The sequence below is a fragment of the Chenopodium album genome, chromosome 9, assembly GCF_948465745.1.
Source record: "Chenopodium album chromosome 9, dcCheAlbu1.1, whole genome shotgun sequence".
NCBI classification, from domain to species: Eukaryota; Viridiplantae; Streptophyta; class Magnoliopsida; order Caryophyllales; family Amaranthaceae; genus Chenopodium; species Chenopodium album.
In genome coordinates, this window is record NC_137842.1 from 68,833,895 (window position 1) to 68,856,086 (window position 22,192).

Genomic DNA, 22,192 nt, shown 5'->3' on the forward strand with positions numbered 1-22,192 from the left:
GATTGGGATTTTGATATAGTTCTGTAATACTTCTTCTATTCTATTTTAGTTGTAACGTTTTAAAATTTTACGTTAATAACATATTACTTCGACGATTATATCTTTCATATTTACAAATAAAAGTTATACAATCTTTCATCATTTATAAATAAAAGTTATACGAAGTTAATATAAATTGCCAAAGATAATCAAAGTAAAGTATGTTAAGCAGTATAAAAATTCAAATCGCGCAATGGCGGTATGGTATGACAAAGGTCTAATGTAGAGCATAGACAGCAAACAGTGGGACGAACAGCGTCATATTTTAAAGGGCCAATTGACCAGATTGGTAAATAAAAAAGACCTCTAGCGACAATTTGGTAAAAAAACTTATTCCGGCGACAGTTTGGTAAAAAAAGCTAACAATATGCGACAATTTGGTAAAAATAATAAACTCCGGCGACATTTTGACCAAAAAATCTATTTTTTTCCCGACAAACTCTTTAAAAATCCTATTTTAATTTGTTTTTGTGTTCTTAAATTTATTGTTTTCATTTACAATATTAAATTTACATGTCATTCCTTTTTATTTCCAACCCCTTTTTAAAAAAATTTCGTTAACAAGGGGTATGAAACTTAAGTGAAAATTGATACTAAATGTTTTTTTTCTTCAAATTGTTATTTCCGTAAAAAAGGGTTGGTAAAATAACAAGAAAAACGAACTATATTAAGCATTCGCGAGTAATTTATCGAAATTTTTTGTATTTTTTGGGTTAAGTGTCGCCTGAGATTATTTTATTTACCAAATTGTCGCTTAAGGTTAGTTTTTTTTACCAATTTGTCGCCGGAGTAAGTTTTTTTACCAAATTGTCGCTAAGGATCTTTTTTATTTACCAATTTGGTCAATTGGCCTATTTTAAAGTTATTAAGGTTCTAGTTATAGCTAGTATATGACATTTGGATTGTAGTTATAATACAAAGACAAAATGATTAACGCAGCTGATAACTCATAACAGCGGTTTCAACCGTAATCAAAGGGCCATATGAACTTGGGAAAGGTACTTGCTCAATTTCTCATTTCAATTATATCAAAGGTCGAATTTTCATGTGTGTTTGAGCTGTCAGTATTGTTACAATGCAACTCAGCAACCTGGAGATAAGTACGACGAAAATGGCATAATAGCCATAGTTGCCAGCACAGGGGAAGTGGGGATCATGTTTGGGATATAATCATAAAGCCATTACATAACAACTAGTCTTTGATGGCACATAGTAGGGTATAATCAAGAACGAAAAAGAATCAAAAGAAAATTTCTATGCATATGTAGCCAGCTCTACAGTCCAATCAATTAAAAGTTCAAAACAAACGACAGAGAGTTCAAGAATACATTTAGCAATGGAAGAAACGAGGCAATTATTAAAATTAACAAGCATCACAAGATCATGGACAAATTCTGGCTAATATGTGGACTCTAAAATGTTCGCTTTTACATCTGTAACACATTCTACAAAAATCTATTTAGGTACAAAATTTTGGTATTGGTGACCTTTAAGCTATCATAAGACGGTGGTGGTGAAAGAAGCCCCGGACAGGGACCTTGGGGGTGTAATGAAGGGGTGGGGGTTGGGCAGACTCGTTTATACCAAAAAAATTCTAAATTAAGACTCAACAATTATTGGTCCTATACAAGTTTGAAACATGTCACTCAAAATAGGTAATACTTCTCTTGAGCTGTGTTCACTTTTCACAAGACCAACCAACAAGGGAAATATACGTGAAATGTACCTTCTAAACGAATCTTTCTCCAACCGAGTCAATGTGCGTAATGCTGATAAAAGCAAAGTACTCCGTGCTGCAAGTTCTTCCTTTTTTGCTGAAAGCAATGGAAGGATCCAATGTGCCTCGGGCTCATCTGCAGGCTTTTGCTTGCTGAAGTGAGTCCCAGCACACTCCACATACATCACTAATATTTTTTCACAAACGGCTACAAGCTGTGCTTCCAAATCAATATCTTTTGGAGTCGTTGGTCTTTCCAAAACTAAGTCATTAAGAAATTCTAGATAACTCTGGTAAGACTCATTTTCAAAATGAACAACAGGTGGGTCAGTGAGCTCTAGCATATTGCACACTGTCTGAAGCTTCCTCAGTATGATACCTTCAGAGCTTAGTTGGTTCGCATGAGATGAAATCATGGAAAAAAGTTCTAGAAGTATCTTGAGGTTAGCTTCTGAGAGACCATCATGATGAGTCTTGTATAGATCAGTCACAAGCTGCAATAGAAAAGCAAATTAGTGGGTTGCAGTAGCAGGCTTTCAAGTATATATATATTTTTTTTCTTAAATAAAATAACAAAAGGCAATTTCAATGACTTGTTGGCAACCAGCCACTTCTCCCTCTCACGAAGTCACAAATCCAATACACGACACTACAGATTTGAAGAAAGTCCACATTTGACAGAATGGGTTCAATCTTTTTTACTCTATTCATAGAATTAATTAAACAGGAAACATCAGGTTTACTAACAAGGAAGAAGGTTCAAAAGCTAAAAACCATCAATCCTCTAGAACTCGAACATGACCACTGTATGTCAATGCCTTGCAGGCAGCTCACCTAGTGAACATGAAATGCCCAGTGAGGAGAGGTAGAAATAAGCAAGGCTTCTTCCCCCCAACTGGAGGACCAAAGCCATTTATTAACCCATTGACAATTTGACACCCAGAGAGACAACAAGCAATGCATTTATGCTTCCAAAAAGAAGAAAAGTGGACACATATATAAGTGGTTAAAGAGAGAGGGAAAAGCAAACCTGTATGATGACCAACTGAACTGCAATATGACCTTTCATTCTTGAAACCACATATGCAGCAGTTTGCAGGTCGTCATCCTCCAGATCATTGTTGGATATTTCATTGTCAGAATCGAGACCGTGATAGGATTGCATGGCATCAGGAATATTTATGTTATCCATAGTCCTTAAGACCCTTAAAAATCCAGGAAGAGTTGAAGCAGCTGCATCTTTTATAGCCATTAACATGCCTCTCCAATCATCTTCCGAAAGCCTGGTTCCTAATTCACTGGTTAAACGTACCAATGCAGCTATCCCAATTTTAGCAGGACCAGGACCTGGGTTCTTAATGAAATCAGCCAGTACAGTAACAGCGTTAGGTAGTTGAGATCTCAGGACAGCGAAGAATGTAACAAAAAGATCAACAAGACGCTGTGCTGCCACTGAAGAAGTTTCAGAGTCCCATTGAGTACCATGAGAAGAGTCTTTAGTAGTTTGAAGTGACTTTTCGTCATTCACCTCTGTTTCATCTGTATCATCTTTACAGCTGAGGATAGGGAAAACAACAAATTTGAAGATAGCACTCCAAAATGGACGTGAAAAAAGGCTGCCATGATCCATGAGGATGTTAAATAGGACTTCAACAGAGCTCTTTCTGATGACTGGTCTTGGATCAGATGTCAATCTTGATAAACCTTGAGTTTATTTATAACAAAAAACAGAGAATAATCAGTATGTATAATTACATAAAGCTTAAAGTCTTGTCTAGTACTAGCTTGTCATCCTACTTTAGGCTTCATTTTTTTCTCATAAACCTTTTTGAACATATTATAATTTATCAGAAGTTATTTCAGTTGTGAAATGACCTTGGATTAAACTTATTTTAAACTGATTATTTTCTTAAGATGAAAAGAACAAAGCTTAAAGGGTTAAATAACAAACTGAGAAATTTATGGCAGAAGCAACTAGGAAAAAATAATGTATCAAATTTGACAGTATGAACTAAACTTGTTCAAAATACAAGCAGGCCAGATTTAAGAACATGTTTAAATCCCATCAAGAAATAACAAACAGTGTTTAAAAGATAAAACAATGTTTTTACCTGTAAGCAAAGGCATCCAAAACGAAATATTTTCATCTTTACTAGTAAAAGGTTGCCTATCAAAGGTCTCCCCGCTGTCACTTAAATCATATGAATTGGCATCTTGGCTATCCTCATTGCAAAACAATCCCCCTTCTGCAAGCTTAAGAGCACAAAACCGAAGAAATGCAATGGCATTGAAGCTAACATCACTATCAAACTTGCTTTTCGTGAAGGTTATGAGGCATTTAACACAATCTGTGAAAGTTGTAGACTCAGTCTCAGTTATGTGAGGGAAATATTCCCGAACAATTTTTTCCATAGTCTCAAAGGCCAGCAACACTATACTCTTCCGTTCATCAGCAGCAGCAGTTGTGAAAACCTAAGAAAAGAAAAACATTTAGCAACAAACAACTGCATATAGATAGTCTACCCAAATCAAAATGGTCATAAAATCGTTTCTTTTCTTCCTTTTTTCAGGGGTGAGGGCTTGGGTGGGTTGGTGTAAGGTTGAATCATATACAGATAAAGTTTACTTAATAACATACATGAACAATTTTTCCAGACTAGTAATCATAAGATAATATGAGATAGAAAATGTAATAATCCAGGAAATTACCAGAAATACACTTTTCCATCCAGATTTCACATTACTGACACGGCTAAGGACCATCTGAGAAATGCAACGGACTATTAGCTCCCTAATTTCAGCAGAGCTACTCTTTTGCATTACAATGACAAAAGGCCTCAAAAATTCATTTTGGAAATTGTAATTTGCCAACTCCTCACGCTCAAGGAATTTCATAGCAAGCTGCCTCAATGAATCCATGACAAAAATTGCCACTGAGAGATTTTCTGACAGACCAACGGACACAAAGAAATCAGAAAGAACATTCCAGATGCGAGACCACACTAGTCTGATGCGATTCATATTATAGTGCCTGCAAAAAGAACCCATTGTTAAGGCTTGATTCAAATAACTCATGTTTGTGCAACTATGACGACAGGTGGAACCAACCACTTGGTGGGACTAGGATTGGTCCATACTCTACTTCATAAAACAAGTGGATAAGGAAAAAGAAGGTGCCTCTAATGTCATAGCCAAAATTTCTAGACATCAACACACCTTCAAGGACCTCCCGAGATGTGGTCTGCACAAAAAAAGATTTCTAGACACCAACACATTTCAACCCAAAAAGAAAACTCTGACGGAAAATTTAAGGAGCAATGTAGACTTACGCAATTTCAACTATCTTAGTGAGGCTGAACACACGAGGATCAGTTGGAGACTGCAACTCAGCCATTGAAACTTTGCAAAGAGCTCTCACAAAGGACACTATTGCCTCACTGTTCATCCTTTGGCTATGCGCAAATATGTGGTTCAACTCATAGCTCCCTATTTGATCAAGCAAGTGCAAATTTGAAATGAAGTTCGTGACCTGTTCAGAGGTGACCAGTTTGGGGTGGTTAGCACCAAGTGCACTGCTGTCATAGGATCCACCTCGAACGACAGCTGCCACAGCTGGATTTTGAAGAGCTCCTTTTTTCTTTAGAGAAGCCAATTCACTAGATTTAAGAGATTTCTGTTCAGGTTCAGCATTAGACATGCTCAAGAATGACGCATCAGGTGGAACACCTTCTCCCAAAAGTTGCAAATGTTCAAATCTAGACAAGCATGTTAGAATGTGCTCCCATGCTTCTTGAAGGTAATTCCCGTCTTCAATAGCTATAGACATTATGGTCTGCAAGGATAAGCATCACAACTTCATCAGAAGGAAAATGGCAGGTAAAACATGTATATATGTAATACGTTGTTTGCACTAGAAAGAAAGTTGACGTCCACTATGAGAGTGCTCAGAGAGGCATCTTTTCAATATTGTTGTGCTTAACCGATTCCTGGTGTTACTACATTGTCTAAATAAAAAGAAAGCAGAAACTAATGTTTTGCACACAGTTTTGGATATGTTCTTGAATGCTTCACATTATTATATTAACGCGTAGTATAAATATTATCACTGATTAATGAAAGTATGTACCACAGCTGAACAGACAGCATAACTCCATTAAGATATGTTCGGTTATTTTATTTTGCATAAGTTTTATCAGTTTACATGAACAGCACCATTAACTAGCTAAGCAGCTTCACATTAAAAATGGTGGGCCCTTCTCCTGAATAACTTTAAAAGGTTTACCTTCATAGCATCAATATTTTTTTGCTTCATATCTGCTGCACAGTGAAGATATGTGAATTTGGCCAGAGAAGTCACAAAAGCATCTCTTTGGGTCTGCATACTTAGGACTGCAGTTACATGTACAGCATATCGGAAGCCTTGCAAACATTCTGAAGTAGCTAACTTGTCATCACTCTGATCAAGTGTCATACTAAATGCAGCCAGCATAGGACCCCAACAAACTTCTACCATAAACCTCAATATTGAAACATCCGAAACTGCATAAAAAACAGACCTGCAACAAAGAAATGTTTCCTTTAACAATAACACCTTTTTGATACAGGATAAGATACAATATGCAAAATTGCTTTTAATTTGTGATAATTTACTGGACACACACAAACAAACCACACTTTACTTGATCATTGAAAACTCAAACTAGTTTTATTAATAAAAAATAATTGATTGATACTAATTATTTGCTACGTGCCTTGCCTGCTGTCAAAATGCAACACCAGTAAACATTTGAAAGGCTATAAAAAATCACTAGTGATTAACCCATATAATGCAAATTTCTATAGAAATCTTTTGAAGGAAGTTAATATTTCTGTAATACATGGGTTCAGTGTACAAATTCATGCTGGAGAGATGATGATGTGTGTGTATGAAGGTGGAGGCTAAGCAACAGATGGTGGTGATGATTTGCCCCAATTGCTATCAAATGTTGTGCGCTATGTCTATCAGGACAGAGTTGGCTTGTGGTCTTGGGGTAACTAAGCAATGGTAGTGATGGTAGGGAGGAGAGGGGACCAAGGGGTGGTCAACACTGTGATCACTGTCGTATCACGGATGCATTATCCTCAATGCTTAATTCAGAATAATAAATAAATTTAGCCCCTTGCACATAGTGTGACTGTTACGAAAACTAACAAATTCTCATTATCATCAAACTGCATGGATGAGATGTTTTGTTCAAAACTCAACCATTCCTTAAAACGAGTAATGTGAATGGAGACCATCAAAGTAAATGCCACTTCATGGCACTTCATATGTGGGAATGATTAGCCTTTCATGTGACTGCCAATTGAAAGGCACTATGTATCTCCTTCCTCCAACTATGATAAAAAGATTACATTCACTTGAGCAATATGTGAGCAAAATTGTTAGGCTATTTCAAGAGTTGCTTTAAAATTTGCAGCTTTCATGATGCTACGAGACACAAACATTGATCATGACCTCAATCCATTAAAATCTGCTGCTTTTTAGGCATCTAGCAATAAAAAGAGGCGTAATTCCTTACAAATAGAGGTAGTAGTAAGTATGTGGAACATTAATATTTTTAGGAAAAAGCTATATAACATGGGACTTACTCTGATTTTCCAGACTTTGCCTTAAACTGCTCCTGGATATTCTTGATAAGAAGGCCATTAGTACCCAACGGCTTTTCTTCAGGCTGCTTCCCCATGACCAAGTTCAGTATACCATCCAAGCCCAACAACCTGTTCAACCCATTAACCTGCTTGCTCTGTGGTTGAGAAGTTTCAGCATTCATTTTGATTTCATTTTTCACAATTTGATCATATATAGCACCTAGATACTCTTCAGGCAAGTCCTTGCCATCATCAATTCCACGATTGTTCCGAAGAAAATCAGCTTTTGTCATCTGAAGAATATTTTGTCAAAAAAAAAAAAAAAAACAGTTACGAAAAATAGATTTGGTGGTGCCAGCTTAAATTATATAAAGGGATGAGGATTGAGGACAATTCAAGAATTACCAAACATCCCACAGAAAGATTAATGGCAGATTAGTCTCTTTATATCAAATAAAAAACACACATTTCAAACACAAAGCTCACCTTATCTTTGACCATGTTATTGTGAGCATCGGTGTTAAGCAAAATAACAGAATAAGCAAGGACATAAGCTGTATCTGCGCTTTTAAATGAGTTTGGATTGCATTTACAGTAGCGCTCAGCAAACTTCTCCATGATCCGATCTATCTTTTGAGCCTCTCCAGGCAATCTGAAACCCCGCAGAAAATATCGAATAGCTTCACCAAAATCCATTTTTTCAAAATTGAATCCATCAACATAAGCATGCATAACTTTTAAAGGAAAATCCTCTCGTTCTCCCAAGTAGTCCCCAATAACAGTTGGATTCAGTCCAGAAGTATTCTTCAGAAAAGAGGCTACGTCTTCAGGGGAACCACCAACTTTTTTGGTGTTGATTAGAAAATCAACACCTTTGGAAGGCTTCCTGTTAAACAATGTGATGCCTTTCTGCACATGGAAAGGAGAGTAATCCATAAAAAATAGAGCTTGTTAGTGCACAAGCTATGTAACTCAGATACAGGTACTACTGAAAGACAGTTATGTATCCTAGTAACACACTCAACTATCTCATGAAGATGTCTAGGATTTGGTCCAGATAAAGGGTCATTGTTCAGAAGCAGATCCAGGATTTCAATTAAGGTAGCAGGACACTCCAACCAATATTAAAAAAAAAAAAAAAAAAAAAAAAGGCACTACAACATAAGTTACTTTAAATGTTACTTACGATCCTCACAAGTTCGAGAATTATTAAGAAAAAAGATCTCCTATTGACATGTGGTTTGGGTCGTTTAAAACTGTAAACTTGAACAAGGGATTTTAAGGAATACATCACAAACGCTGCCCATTTTCTACATTAACATCACTAAAATCAGAAGTATGAAAGACTTTGAGTAGTTGTTGGAGTAGAATTAAACTTTTTTCTTTTTTTTTTTGGTTTTTTTTTGTTTTTGTTTTTTTTTTTTTTTTTTCTGTTATTGGGTATAGAAAATGGGTGGTTTCATGCTTGTGCCAATTCAATTATGTAGACATCACAACGTTCTAATTGATGGAGATCAATTTCCTCTTTTCTTTGAAAAAATAAAGGAGCTGCTAAAATTAAATTTTGTAGAAATCACATTTTTATTTTATTATAATATTTTTTAAATAAAAGAGTAGTGGAAACTAATTTGATGAATGGGCCAGGAATCAAGATGGCTAAAAGGGATATACCAGTATTTACAACAACACAAAAAAAAAAAAAAAAAAAAAAAAAAAAAAAAAAAAAAAAAAAAAATTGGGGAAGATGTAGACTAATGAAACATGGAAAGGGTGTGAAGAGGAAAAGTAGAAGAGAATGAAAAAAATATTATCATACAAACTGGATTTGCTGATCTCCTGTCCAGGTTGATCTTAGATGACTTACGATTACAGAACTAACCACTGCAGCAAGCAAAAGACTAGGATAGAGTTGGTTGAATCCAGCCTATTCTTGAAATAAATAGCCCACAAACATTCCCTTTCCAAAAAAGATGCTAGGAATTAGCACTAAGATCAACACACGAAGCACTACAATGAGATTCATTAGCAGTTTGTTTGGATAAAGAAAAGGGAAGGAAAAGAAGGGGAGGAAGGGGAAGGAGCGAGAAGGGAAAGGGAAAGGGAAGGGAGGGAAGAATAATAAGTTTTCCTTCCAAATTTCTCCATTGTAAGCGAGATCAATTTCTTACAAGTTAATCCTCCATTCTCTCCCCTTTAATTCCCTTCTATCCTCTTTCTCTCCCCTCCAATTCCCTTCTTTCCTCATTTGTTATCCAAAAGAAAGAAATTCAATCCCTCCATTTCCCTTCCTTTTCTTTCCCTCCATTTCCTTCAATCCCCCAAACACACTCTAGATTTGTTGCTAAAATATCGATATTAAGCCCAAAACTCCCATAGAACAGGTTTAGTTCATAAGGTTCAGGACATAGCTTTTTTTAAAATAATACTCTCATAACATTGATAATTCATAATAAAAAAAATTGTGGAAGTATCACTTGCCTCACCAGGTTACTTCAACTTGAACCTAATTAAGATGGCCTGAGCTCTTTGATTGGACACTATTAGATTCCCTCTTTCACACTAAGAAAAGGTGAATCCCTTGAAACCAACCTGACCTATTCTCTCCGACTACACTTCATCCTAGGTTCTCTTTGCTCATTTATGTAACTTTTCTATGTATCTGGACTCCACAGATGTGAAGCAGCAAGCAGTAGTCCAAAAAGACATGACCCTGATTGAGCAGTAAAGATGGAAACTGCTCAAATAGAAGTCAGAAAAAGGCATTACTAATGACAATCGCTTTCAACGGCTGAAATTTAGATTAGACGTTGATATGAAAGGATTGTCTGCCATATAATAAGATAACAAACAGTTTTCTTTGTTCAAGAAATTATGTGATGTTACAACATTCCATACTCAAGCAATTGTTGGCTAGATAAACAATTATTAATGCCTTCTTTCATCTTTCTAGATAAGCATCCTAAGTTCAATACAGAGTAAATATTATAGCACTATTAGAAAAACCAAATTTGGGATTAAGGCTTTGATTGATTGATTGATTGATTGATAGAAAAACCAAAGTATAAGGGAATAAAAAAACCTGAATTTCAAGTTTATAAGCTCGGCGTTGCTCAAATGTTGCAGCATCGGATGACTCAGTATTTGATTCTGGATGAAGTTCATAATCAGCAATCATTCCCTCTTCTCCATTCAGGGCAGAATGCATGTCTACTGAGCCAGTCATCACAGAGGATCTATTCGACAAAGAAGTCTCCCCAATTTTCAGTTGCTGGTCCATCCATACTCCCATCGACTTGACAATTCTAACTAGGCATTTAACGGATTCAACTCGAAAAGTTAGATCCTTAACAGGAGACAAAGGTGTAGTAGAACCAGGCGCGGGACCAAGAGCAGTCTTCAAAAGGCCATTAACCGTCCTGCAAACATCTGATGGAATTATAAGAGCTTAAATAGATTTTCAGATCTGTCATACTATGAAAGATCATCAAATGGGCATGAAATGCAAAAGGGGTGAGAAGGATGAGTATGGAGTCAACAGGCAGATATGTTCTAATATATATATAAGCCTCCTATACTGTCACTCATCAATACTAAAAAAAAAAATAGTAGGCCTTATCTCACCAACAAAAAACACTAATCTAATGCATTGCCTCTTTTCAATATTCATCCAAACAATCTCTGGTTCAATTACTACTTTTGATCTTGCCACTACCATGGCAATTCCTGCTCAAAACAGACCATGATTCAGGTGTAGTAACACTCCCGCCTATCGCAGAAGGATCAGGTGTAGCAAAATTATCTACTATTTCACAGAAAATTATGTGGAGCACATATTATATGAGGATAAGGTTTTTTGACAAGTACATCATAATCAAGGCAGAAAACCAGTGACAACTCTGGTCAGTTAAAATCATATTTAGGACACACTTTCACAAATCATAAGAAATGTGAACCAAGATATATTCCCAACCATTAACCATGCAAGTATACAAGTTTGTCAAAGAAATACCACTTCACATTTATATATACTACTAAAGTGAATAAACAGATAAACAGAATGCTTCAATTCTGAAAAACTAATATATTAATTTATTTGGTCTTATCTCACCAACAAATAGACTAATCTAATGCACTGCATTTTTCAATCTTCATCCAAACTACCTTTGGTTCAATTACTACTTTTTGATCTTGCCACTACCATGGCAATTCCTGCTAAAAACAGACCGTGGATCAAATGTCTCTAGTAAAGCTCTTGTGGTCTCACCTATTGTAGAAGGATCAGGTGTAGCAGAAATATCTACTATTTCACAGAAAATTATGCAGAGCACATGTTATATGAGGTCAAGATTTTTTTTTATAATCAAGGCAGAAAACCAATGACATCTATGGTCAAAAGAAAATCATAGTTAGCACACACTTTCACAAATCATAAGAGATGTGAACCAAAATATATTCCAAACCATTAACCATGAAAGTATGCAAGTTTGTCAAAGATATACCACAGGTCCACAGCTTCACAATTACATATACTTCTAAAGTGAATTAACAGATAAACAGAAGAAATCATCATGCTTCATCAATATGTCATCCCAATTGACATCAAAACACTGTAAACACTTCCATATAACAAACCATTACATCATCAAACACTATAATACATATGCTCATGTGAAGAAATCTTGGACTAAATCCTCTCATCATTCTATAAAACTACTTAATCTGTCAAATTTGCTACAATGACACAATTTATCACAGTTTACATTCATGAGTATTCTTTTTTCTGAATAATTTTCAACACCCTCATGCATGCCATTAGAAAAATTCATTTACTGATGAGTCAGCACAACAGCAGATATGGATCAGAGAGATGCAAAAACTGCAAATTAATAGCAAAAGTTTATACGACATAGAATAATAACAATCTAGCAAAATAATTCATTTTCAACAACGCAAAAGACAATAGAGAATAGATCTGCAATGGAAAGGAAACAGATAACTCCCAGACAAGCAAACTTTACACGCCTTTTTTTCTATTTGAGACCTAAACAAAGAATTAGACATCAGAAGTACCTCTCGTAAATGTTTGGAGCATCCAGGTCACAATCGTAGTTGACAAAAATATCAATGATTAGCTGTGGATCTTGAGAAATCTTCTCTAGTAGGTTAAGGACAGTCATTTTCTGAATAAAACGAGGCTGAGTTATATTTTCCAGGACACGAAGGATAAGCATTGGAAAGAAGATTCCAATCTCAGATTTCAACCCTGATCTGAATTTTGAAAGCAAGCTCATAAAAATTGAGCACAGAAGCTGGAAGATGGTCATCACTGACAATGCACTGTTCTTCAGCAATGACAAACAGAGAAACTGTTTGATGATGTTCAGGAAGCTGCAAGAAAGAGCACAGACAATTGCAATAATATTCAGATGGGAACATTTAAAATCCGTATCACTGACACAACAATTGATAAAGGCAAGTGAAAAACAAATACACTAGGAAGCAGCTTCACAGAAGCTGTCTGTAAGTGGTCTGTGGTCCTGAGAGTGTGAGTAAGTGGTCTGTCAGTAAGGCCCAGGGCATTGAGAGCCAGTATACCGGAGCTTACTTGTGAGATCCATTCTTTCCCAGACCTTAGTTTACTTAGTTTCCTTACTAACTTTCCCTCTCCAACCCTCAAGCACCAGTGTGTGTGTGTTGGGGGGGGGGGGGGGGGTACCTCAAGTGTAGGAAATCCTTCCCCATTGATATTGCTAAATATTCAATTACAATAGTTGCACTACGCAAATATTAACCAGTCTTGTTGCCTAAATTAGGAAAAACTGAATCCAAATATGCCAAGATTTGCTTTTGTATGTGTTTCATCTTACATTAGATTAGTAAGTGTTTCATCTTACAGAAGGTATATATACAAGACCAGCATTAGGTTCTTTAGTATGTGTACATTGTATATACCTTATACAAATTTCTGGTGTAAGAAATCTGGTGCAAATCTTTCGTATCTGTAAGAAATCCGGAGTATTTGTTGGTGAGATAAGGCTTTTGTATGTGTTTCATCTTACATAAGGTATATACTATACAAGACCAGTATTGGGTTTTTTAAGAGAGCAACTACAAAACCAGTATTAGGTACTTTCAAAAGAGCTTCTCTTCATCTATCACAGCAGTACACCTAAATAGTCTTTCATATATTCTGAATGTACCATACCAATGTCAATATATTGGTACAGCAACTATTGAACTAGGCATGAAAACTTCATAAACTACCAAAATCATAAATTCAACAACAGCAACATCAAACATGATTGATAAAACAAATTTAGAAAGTTACCTCTCATTCGAGCACCAAACAAGACCGCTATTATCCATAATCACCTTCAGCAATTCCAAAGATAGGATTTTCCCCCTTAGTAGAATCTCATCATCAGAATGCTCCTGTGAAGAGAACTTCATTGACAATTTACACAAGTTCTTAAACAGCATAAAACCATCCTCTCTAAGCAAACTCTCCCTTTCCCCTGATCCTCCCAGTCCTTCACTTTTCACTACTGGTTTCCCCTCATCACTATTTTCCTCCATTTTCGCCCCTGGTTCAGTATTCTCCTCCACTTTCGCCCCTGCTTCGTTATTTTCCTCCGGTTTCTCCCCTGAATCATCACCATCATTCTTATCCTCATTCCCATCCACATTGACATCTCCATTCTGGGAGTTTTCGGTATGTTGATTAAAATCTTCAACCCCTCCATTACAATCCATAACCTCATTAATTACATTCTGAACCAATTGAGCAGAATTCCCTTCACTCAAATTCCTATCAGTAAATTCAAGCAACTCCGAAACTGTAATCGTCTTAAAACTACTAACAAACATAGAATCCTCTTCAACACGAGCGAATACAATTAACACAATTTGAGCTAAAACAGCCTTAGCACAGATCTGATTAGTCCCATTCAAACCCCCTAAATAAACATTATAACAAGTTTTAACAATGTGGTTAAGATAATCACCTCTAAACTCAACAAACGGAGATCGAATCGCCGATAACAGCACCTTCATCACACAAAACTGAACCAGCTCATCTCCCAAACCACAACACTTACAAACAGATTCAATCAGCTGAAAAACCAACGAATTGCTGTTATCATCGGAAGAACGATCGAGCTCAAACCTAAGAAGATTGTTCGAGAAGAGGCGAAAAAGCGCGTCGAGAGCAGGATCGATGATCTTCGGAGAAGCGGTGTCGAGCGCAAGCAGAAGAGGAGAGAGAAAAGCGTCGGCGTCGGAAGGCGATAATGTAGGGATCGGAGAAGAGAGAGAAAGAGAAGGTTGTTCAGTTAGGGTTTCAAGCTTATCAATGGCGGATTTACAAGCGGCGACAAGGTTTGTATGCTTCCGCCATGCGACATTCTTGATGATTTTGTCGAAGGATGGACCGAGGATTTTGCCGCAGCGAGTTGAACCGCCAAGAGATTGAGACGACGCCATTGATGAAGAGGAGAGAGAAAGTGAGAAATTAGAGATCTGAGATGAAGATCGCCATTAATGGATGAGGAGAGAGAAAATATGATCGTTTTGTTGAAGGTGAAGTAATACTGAAAAGATGATCGAAAGGAAGAAGAAGAAGAAGAAAGGAAGTTTGTTGGTGTTGGTCTGAACTCTGAAGAGAAAATTGGGAAGATTTTGTAGACACGTGGTATTTAATTTTTTTTTTTTTTTGAGGAAAATTTAATTTAATTTCTTAATATTGGAGTTATGTTATGTTATTAAGCTAAGCAAGCATTATTAATTTATAATACTAAATTTAAATACTTTTATAATGGTGGATTAAGACATTGGAGTTTGAATGGACTTTTATTTAGGAGATTGTATTATGTTGACTGTGTAAATGAATTTGAGAATTCAGATTCTATTGTACATTGTTATTAGTATTATACTATGGTCTATGTCGGTTTCAAATTTCAATGATTTGTTAATTGCTTGTATAAATGGTTTTGCTCATTGTTAATTTGTAAGTATTGATCAATTTTTTAAAAAATAGTGATCGTTTAGTTAACATGTAAGGATACTCTGTAATGTCTTAAGTAAATGCGGAGTATAAGGTAAAATAATGAGTAGTTGTTTGACACTTATTACTAGAGTTACCAGACTTACCACCTTAAATCAATACATATTACAACAAAAACAAGGTCAACAACAAAACCTTAATCTCATAATGAATTAGAGTCGGCTACAAGATCAGTACATTCAAATAGTATTTAGGAAATGTCACCCCGCCAAAAGCAAAAGCTAAGTGTTTTTGTAACTTCAAGAGTTTTAAACTTTTAACAATTAGTTTTTCTTTTTATCCGTATCCAACTAAGCAAGTTGTAAGAAGGTTTTGTAAAGGGAAATTTTCAACGAGTGATTGAAATACAAAGTAAATTTAATAGAATTTACAAAGTACATCCAATTGGATAAAGTAAAAAATCTCATAAAATTTTGTTTGAACAATAGTCTGTTTTTTGTTTTTTTTTTTTTTTAAAAAAAAACCACAATACTCTGATATTTAACGAAATGTTAGGACCTGTTCTTTTCAAATTATTTTCAGCACAGTTCAGTCAATCAGAACAAACCCTTAATTTTTAAGAAATTATTTAAAATTTTATAATACTTCTATTAAAAAAAAAATTAAAAAAAAATAATAAATAAAATCTTTTGTTAACAGAAATCCTGTATTAATGAATAATTTGAAGCAACGTACCTCATAAATATATTGAGTCCTATGAAGTATTAACTATTATAGATTTATTGGGTCACATATTTGAATGGTCAGGCTAATTTTAAAACTGTTCAAGTGTACTTATTTGCGCTGTTAAGTACTCTGAATCCAATAGAGCAGACTTTACTTGGTCTTCTTATGAGAGATTCTTAATGATACCAAGTTGGTCATGACTCTGCAACTAAAACAAAAAATAGACCAATTTGAATTACTCAAATAAAAAGACTGGGTCAGTGGAGATCGGTTGTTACCAATTTGCCATCACTTGCTCTGATGTTCTACCAAACACTTATGGAGAGGTATGGAAAGTTCCATGTATACACAATTTCACCTTACATCGTCAAGAATTGTCTGAAACATATAAGTCTGAACAACTGACAGGTCAGTACTCGTAAGTCGTAAACCAGGCAGCCAATTGCTGTGTAAATGTGTAATACTTAAGATTCAATATGTTTTTATTTCTATCAACCAGTTTCAAATACAAAAGCCTAGTAAAATGAAGCTGCAAAATAGGCATCGCTACTCTTCGAGGTCAAAATTGCAAAACTTGGCTGTGGAAATAGGGAAAAGTGCCAAATTCTGTTTTATCTCAAAGTGCTGCAGTGGTAGCTGGTTCGGGTGCAGAAGAGTCTGCTTTAAATGACTCCCAGTCCAATTCCCGAAGCATTTTGAACCTTTCATCTAATGTTATGAACCCAAATTGAGGATTTACAATACCAGTAGTCCCCGCTTGATGCAACAGAACAATACTAGCTCCCATATCTGGACCATGGAGCTTTCCTGTCAGCAACACTCGGAGGGGCATAAAGAGGGCTTTACCCTGCCATGACATATTCCAGTGAGATAAGATCAGAAAGAGAGGAAAGGGAAGACACAGAATCATATCACCTCAACGGGGTTAAAAATACCTTGCGCTTTAATGAATTCCCAAAACCCTTGACCCACTTTTTCCAGCCAGAATGGCCTTCTTGGAGAGCTGCACTGAGCTCACCACTGTCATGTGCTGCTAAGAGACTGGCTGCCACATCAGAAAGCCCATCTTCAAGAACTGGCTTAGCTTCAGAACTACAAAGGATAATTTAAGCAACATCAAAAATCTTATGAATACACAAATTCATTCAAAGAGCTGAACCAAGCATTACTTGTCTTCTTCAAGTTCCAGCATAGTGTTTTAGACACAGTTTTGCAATTCCCTTAGTGGCAAATTTTCTCAAAAATAACATCAATGATTAATTATGAGAATAGGATTAAGAAACTATGTAATAGCTTCAATTCAGTATATAGTATGACTTAACACTCTTGATTGTTAAACTGTTTAATAACTGCTGCGCACCCATTATAAATTTAAAACAAGCACTAGTATTAGCAAGTACAACTTCCATACAGAGATACAAAGGCTAAATTTGCATTTAGAAATTCCCACAGGACATGAGCTGAGAAGGCACAATCAAACATTTATACCACTAAATCAAACTTCAATCAAGGATTAAAAATTCACAAAGTACCTTGCAAGAGTTTCACTTAACGGATACGATAGCAAGTTTGAAAGCAATTTGTCTGATTCTGGTACTAACTCAAGTCCATCCTTCAGCAATGCAACAGCCTCCTGCTCACACAGTTTAACCATCTCAGATTCTTAACATCTGATTAAATAATTAATTAATAAGTTGCATAGTTACACAATTAAATCAACTCTATTATATTCCCTAGCAAGTGGTGATGAATTGTAATTGCAGTTTATAAACTTTGAAATTGATATACTTCCTCTGTTTTCTATAATAGCAACACAGCCTCAATGGGGTATTAAATCTTTTCCTCAAAGTGTGTGCCATGAGGTTGTGTTGCAAGTAAAAGGAAACGAAGGAAGTACTTTGGTTGTGCTTATTAATTTTAGATGGAGGGAGAAATAGATAATACATCATTCACAAGACAGATCATAAGTTCAATTTTTTTTTTTTTTCATGTGAGCAACTCATTTAGGCTATAGAAGTGCACATCATATATTGTAAACTAAATGTAGGCAAATCAAATTAGTTTCTCCCTCTCTATTTCAAAAATACACTTTACTTACTTCTATAAACAGTCCCTCGGATTCATTGAGGATGCCACTACTCTTCCAATGCTCTCCAACAACTTTATTCAACTCATCTGATGGCAAAGCTCGCAAGTACTGCCCATTCATCCACCTGATGTTTCCATGAACAAGATCCAAATAAAAAATGTCAGTAAACAGGAACTGCAATTTATCCCGACGACTATATTCTGCTACAGAATCCATGTGGCCTACAAGTAAACAAGAAACTGAAGAAACTAGATCGAAATGCAAGATCCAGTGCATAAAGTCAACAAAATGACAGTTAGCTTCAAATTTACCTCAATTTAGTAGTGTCAAATATAGCTCCACTCTTATTTACACGTTCTATAGTGAACTTTTCCACTGCAATCACATGAAACAATACTCACACAAATGAAAATTAACAAAAATGACATTTCCTGGAGCAGTTCAACAAGCTTATATAGGGTGAGAGTAACTAACCAAGTTGCTCAATAGTGTAAAATTCATTTTCAGTACCATCCCCCCAGCCCAATAACGACAAGAAGTTCACCAGAGCCTGAGGCAGGTATCCCATCTCCCTGAACTGTTTGTCGAATTCAAAAATATTCAATGACTGTATCAATCCAGATTCCAGACCATTATGCTAGCATAAAATTTTAAAAATTTGTTCTTCGCCACAAACCTGACCCACTGAAGTCGCACCATGACGCTTAGATAGTTTGCTTCGATCAGGTGCAAGAATTAAAGAAACATGGGCAAAGTTGGGCATAGGAAACCCTAGAGCCTGTAAGTAGAGCATTACAAAGATTCCAATATTCAGTTTTCTTGACAGTTGGAAGAGATAGGCAGCCAGAGATCAAAAGAAACAAAGAAAAGATCCTAGAGACACCAGACATCACCTTGTATATTAATGCCTGCCTCAGTGTATTAGGTAGATGCTCCTCCGCTCTGATAAGCAGGTTAAAAAAAGATTAAGGTTCAGCAATTGACACCCTCCATTTGCTAACGGGCAGGAGAAACACGATTTATCAAGATGCAAGAAGAATACAAGGGCAAGAGAAAAGATACACCGGGATAGCATCACGTCTAGATGAACTTCACCTGATAACATGTGAAATGGCCATTGTCGCATCATCAACTGTGACACAGAAGTTGTACACAGGTTGCCCATTACTCCGCATGATCACAAAATCTCCAAGGGTATCCAAGTTCCACCTAACCTTCATTATGCTATCAAACACTTTTAACACCTTGTTGAAACCACGAATTGCCAAACTCTATTATGTTATTCAAATACTAGTCAAAGCTTTAATATTTTCTTGCCTCGCTTTAGTAGGCAAGGTAACCTAATGCTAAATAAATATTGGACAAACAAGCATCTAGCTAAATGCAAGGTAAAGCCAAAGAAAAGACAGGAAAACTGAAGGAAGAAAAATGTCAGCTAAACCTGGTTCAAACATGGACTATATTTTCTGGGACAAGTTGAATCACTAATTCATTGAAATACATTCCCTCTGTCCAGTAGTTAATGTCACAAGGAACAAAACCATCCTAAATAATTAACTATACAGTCACTGAAATACCCTTTATGATAGTTGTCTCTTTCCCATCCCCTCTTGGTCACTCCATATAAGTGGAAACATATTTGGAAGTTAAATGATGGTTCAGAAATTGTTCGCAGAAATGATAAATCATTTATGTTTTCATACTTCCAGACAAAGGGGGTATATAATAATAGCTATATGCTGTGATTGACTAATTTTAGGGCAATAAAAAAAAATACATACTTCTCCTCGAATAAGGTCATCAATTTTGAGACTCCCATCCTTGGGTACACGAAATCGGTACGTAAATGGGGATCCCTTTTCCAGCTCTTCCTTTACATCAACATCACTGGCAGTGGCCCATTTTCCATTGTATACTGGTGGCAATCCTTTCAGTTTTGCAGTCTCCTTCATTTTTTCAAGTTCCTAATCGACACATACATAGCCTTAGAACCTGAACTCAACATATTATCAACATTTCTTTGAAGCAGCAACAAGTCAAATTCATAATGATAGTGTAAGTGTGTAACTGCAATGTAACAGTCGAGCAAAACAATACACCTCAGTTTCAGACAAAATAGAGTTAACAGCTAAAATACAATGGCCAATCCCAACACTGAAATATTACTCCGTATTACATCAGTAAATACTAGATGATAAATCTCCTACACTCTGTTTTAAGTTCTGCGCCCCATGAATCAGTACTTACTCGTCATAGATGCCATTTATAAGTAAATTATTCTTGAGTAATGAAGAGTAATATCCATGTGCAAGTCTATTCAATTAATTCTTCTTTTGATATAATCTGGTTTGTTCTGCCAACAGAATTTTTTTGTTACAACTATCCTTTAATAATCAATTTTATCTTTCATGTCACCACTCATAATCAAGGCCAAGAATGTACCACATTAACTCAATAGCCCATACAACCCAGATTAAGTTACCTCGTTAGAGCAGAAGCACCGATAAACATAACCAGAGTCTAAAAGCTTATTAGCATATTGCTTGTACAGACTGTTTCTTTCAGATTGTCTATATGGACCATAGTCTCCACCAACTCCAGGACCTGCATATAGCAAACAGCATCACAATCATTTCTGGCAAGTTTACACTGTATCTTGCAACTTAACAATACAATGTATAACAAATGAAAATGATATTCAAATACCGAGAAAAATAAGTTAAAAATGAACAAAAAAATCCTTCATAGGACAAAGTAAGAAACTCAATCATTAAAACCATTCCTCATACCCAACCAAATTCCAAAGTTCACATATTAGAGGTGCATATTCCAAAATCAGTTAGTACAAATGCATATATCCTTATATACTAGTATCAAAGTAACTAAAGCTTGTGGTGGACTCGGTAAGCATACTTAAAGGGTCTCATTGAAGAAACAAGATGACTTATATCACTATTCATGTCCAAAATCCGGAAGTACATTTGAAACTTAATGTGAGAGGTACAAAATTTCCAACATCATTCCAGGGGTTTATAGTCTTTATACTCTACCTTGTACATCAAAAATAAATATACTGATTCATTACAATGTTGAAAAACAACATATGCAGCCCTAATGGTCCAATGACTAAATACCACTAATAACACTAACCAACGCGTATTTTTGTCATAAAATCCGAAATTCATACTATCTTAGACAATGTATTTGACGCTAACACTGGACCCTTGTGGCTAAATCTAGCAACACATTTAACATTTTTCACTAACTTGTTAGCTCAAGATGCATATCAGCTGAGTGAATTAAACTCTACCATGAATGCTAAGTTAACTACACCAACATCAATTATAGAAATTAAAATTAAAAATCAAAAGCAAAAGCAAAATTTAAACCTAGAACCGAAATGCAGCAAAAATTAAGATACCTTCATCCCAATTAAGACCAAGCCAGGTAAGATCACGCAACAAAGCCTCTTCAGACTCCTTCGTCGATCTTTCTAAATCAGTATCCTCAATTCTCAGAACAAATTTCCCACCTTTTGACCTAATTTACCAAAAATTCCAGAAAATTCAAAATTCGCAAAAAAAAAAAAAAAAAAAAAAAAAAAAAAGAGAGAGAGATAAATCTTGAAATGAACAAAAATCTGCACTAACCTAGCAAAGAGGTAATTGAAGAGAGCAGTTCTTGCGCCTCCGACGTGAAGATTTCCGGTGGGAGAAGGAGCGAATCGAACTCTGATTTCGCCGTCATTCTTCCTCGGAAAAGGAGAATCGGAAGAAGCGGAAATCGAGAAATTACGGCGGAAGTGACGGCGGAAGCTGCGGTGGAGAGAGAGGGAAGATTGCCGGAAAATAGGGGAGTGGAAATCTGGTACGACCTTGATTCTTATCCATGGCGTTCCTAACATGGTCGCCATTTTTTATATTGGAGGATATCTTGGGTTTTACTCGGTTGTTTTTATCTGAGTTTTTCTCTTTCCTTGTTGGGCAAT

The 22,192-nt window shown here is 35.9% G+C and overlaps 2 protein-coding genes across 2 annotated transcripts; both read right to left on the reverse strand.

The window, feature by feature from the left end:
• Positions 1-1,302: 1,302 nt before the first annotated feature.
• Positions 1,303-15,034, reverse strand: LOC145558984 (brefeldin A-inhibited guanine nucleotide-exchange protein 1-like). Its single transcript, XM_081620367.1, has 11 exons — positions 13,716-15,034; positions 12,458-12,775; positions 10,467-10,803; positions 7,874-8,296; positions 7,388-7,680; positions 6,039-6,312; positions 5,086-5,588; positions 4,466-4,787; positions 3,868-4,228; positions 2,787-3,460; positions 1,303-2,250 (listed from the first exon to the last, which is right to left on the reverse strand). The coding sequence occupies exons 1-11, from the start codon at positions 14,867-14,869 to the stop codon at positions 1,639-1,641; spliced, it is 5,271 nt and encodes a 1,756-aa protein (XP_081476493.1). The 5' UTR covers positions 14,870-15,034; the 3' UTR covers positions 1,303-1,638.
• Positions 15,035-16,541: 1,507 nt separating this feature from the next.
• Positions 16,542-22,177, reverse strand: LOC145558986 (glutamate--tRNA ligase, chloroplastic/mitochondrial-like). Its single transcript, XM_081620368.1, has 13 exons — positions 21,855-22,177; positions 21,626-21,744; positions 20,687-20,808; positions 19,986-20,168; positions 19,300-19,418; positions 19,098-19,146; positions 18,881-18,982; positions 18,679-18,781; positions 18,516-18,579; positions 18,214-18,328; positions 17,648-17,748; positions 17,051-17,207; positions 16,542-16,962 (listed from the first exon to the last, which is right to left on the reverse strand). The coding sequence occupies exons 1-13, from the start codon at positions 22,115-22,117 to the stop codon at positions 16,732-16,734; spliced, it is 1,728 nt and encodes a 575-aa protein (XP_081476494.1). The 5' UTR covers positions 22,118-22,177; the 3' UTR covers positions 16,542-16,731.
• Positions 22,178-22,192: the final 15 nt, after the last annotated feature.

Excerpts from the sequence above, each read along its gene's own strand:
- LOC145558984 (XM_081620367.1), bottom strand. The coding sequence starts at position 14,869 with ATGGCGTCGTCTCAATCTCTTGGCGGTTCAACTCGCTGCGGCAAAATC. Across the intron at positions 8,297-10,466 it reads CTTATAAACTTGAAATTCAG|AAAGGCATCACATTGTTTAA; the intron begins GTTTTTTTATTC and ends TTCCATGTGCAG. Across the intron at positions 7,681-7,873 it reads ATAACATGGTCAAAGATAAG|ATGACAAAAGCTGATTTTCT; the intron begins GTGAGCTTTGTG and ends AATATTCTTCAG.
- LOC145558986 (XM_081620368.1), bottom strand. The coding sequence starts at position 22,117 with ATGGCGACCATGTTAGGAACGCCATGGATAAGAATCAAGGTCGTACCA. Across the intron at positions 18,329-18,515 it reads TTTGACACTACTAAATTGAG|GTGGATGAATGGGCAGTACT; the intron begins GTAAATTTGAAG and ends TGGAAACATCAG. Across the intron at positions 17,749-18,213 it reads CCGAGGGACTGTTTATAGAA|GAGGCTGTTGCATTGCTGAA; the intron begins GTAAGTAAAGTG and ends CTGTGTGAGCAG.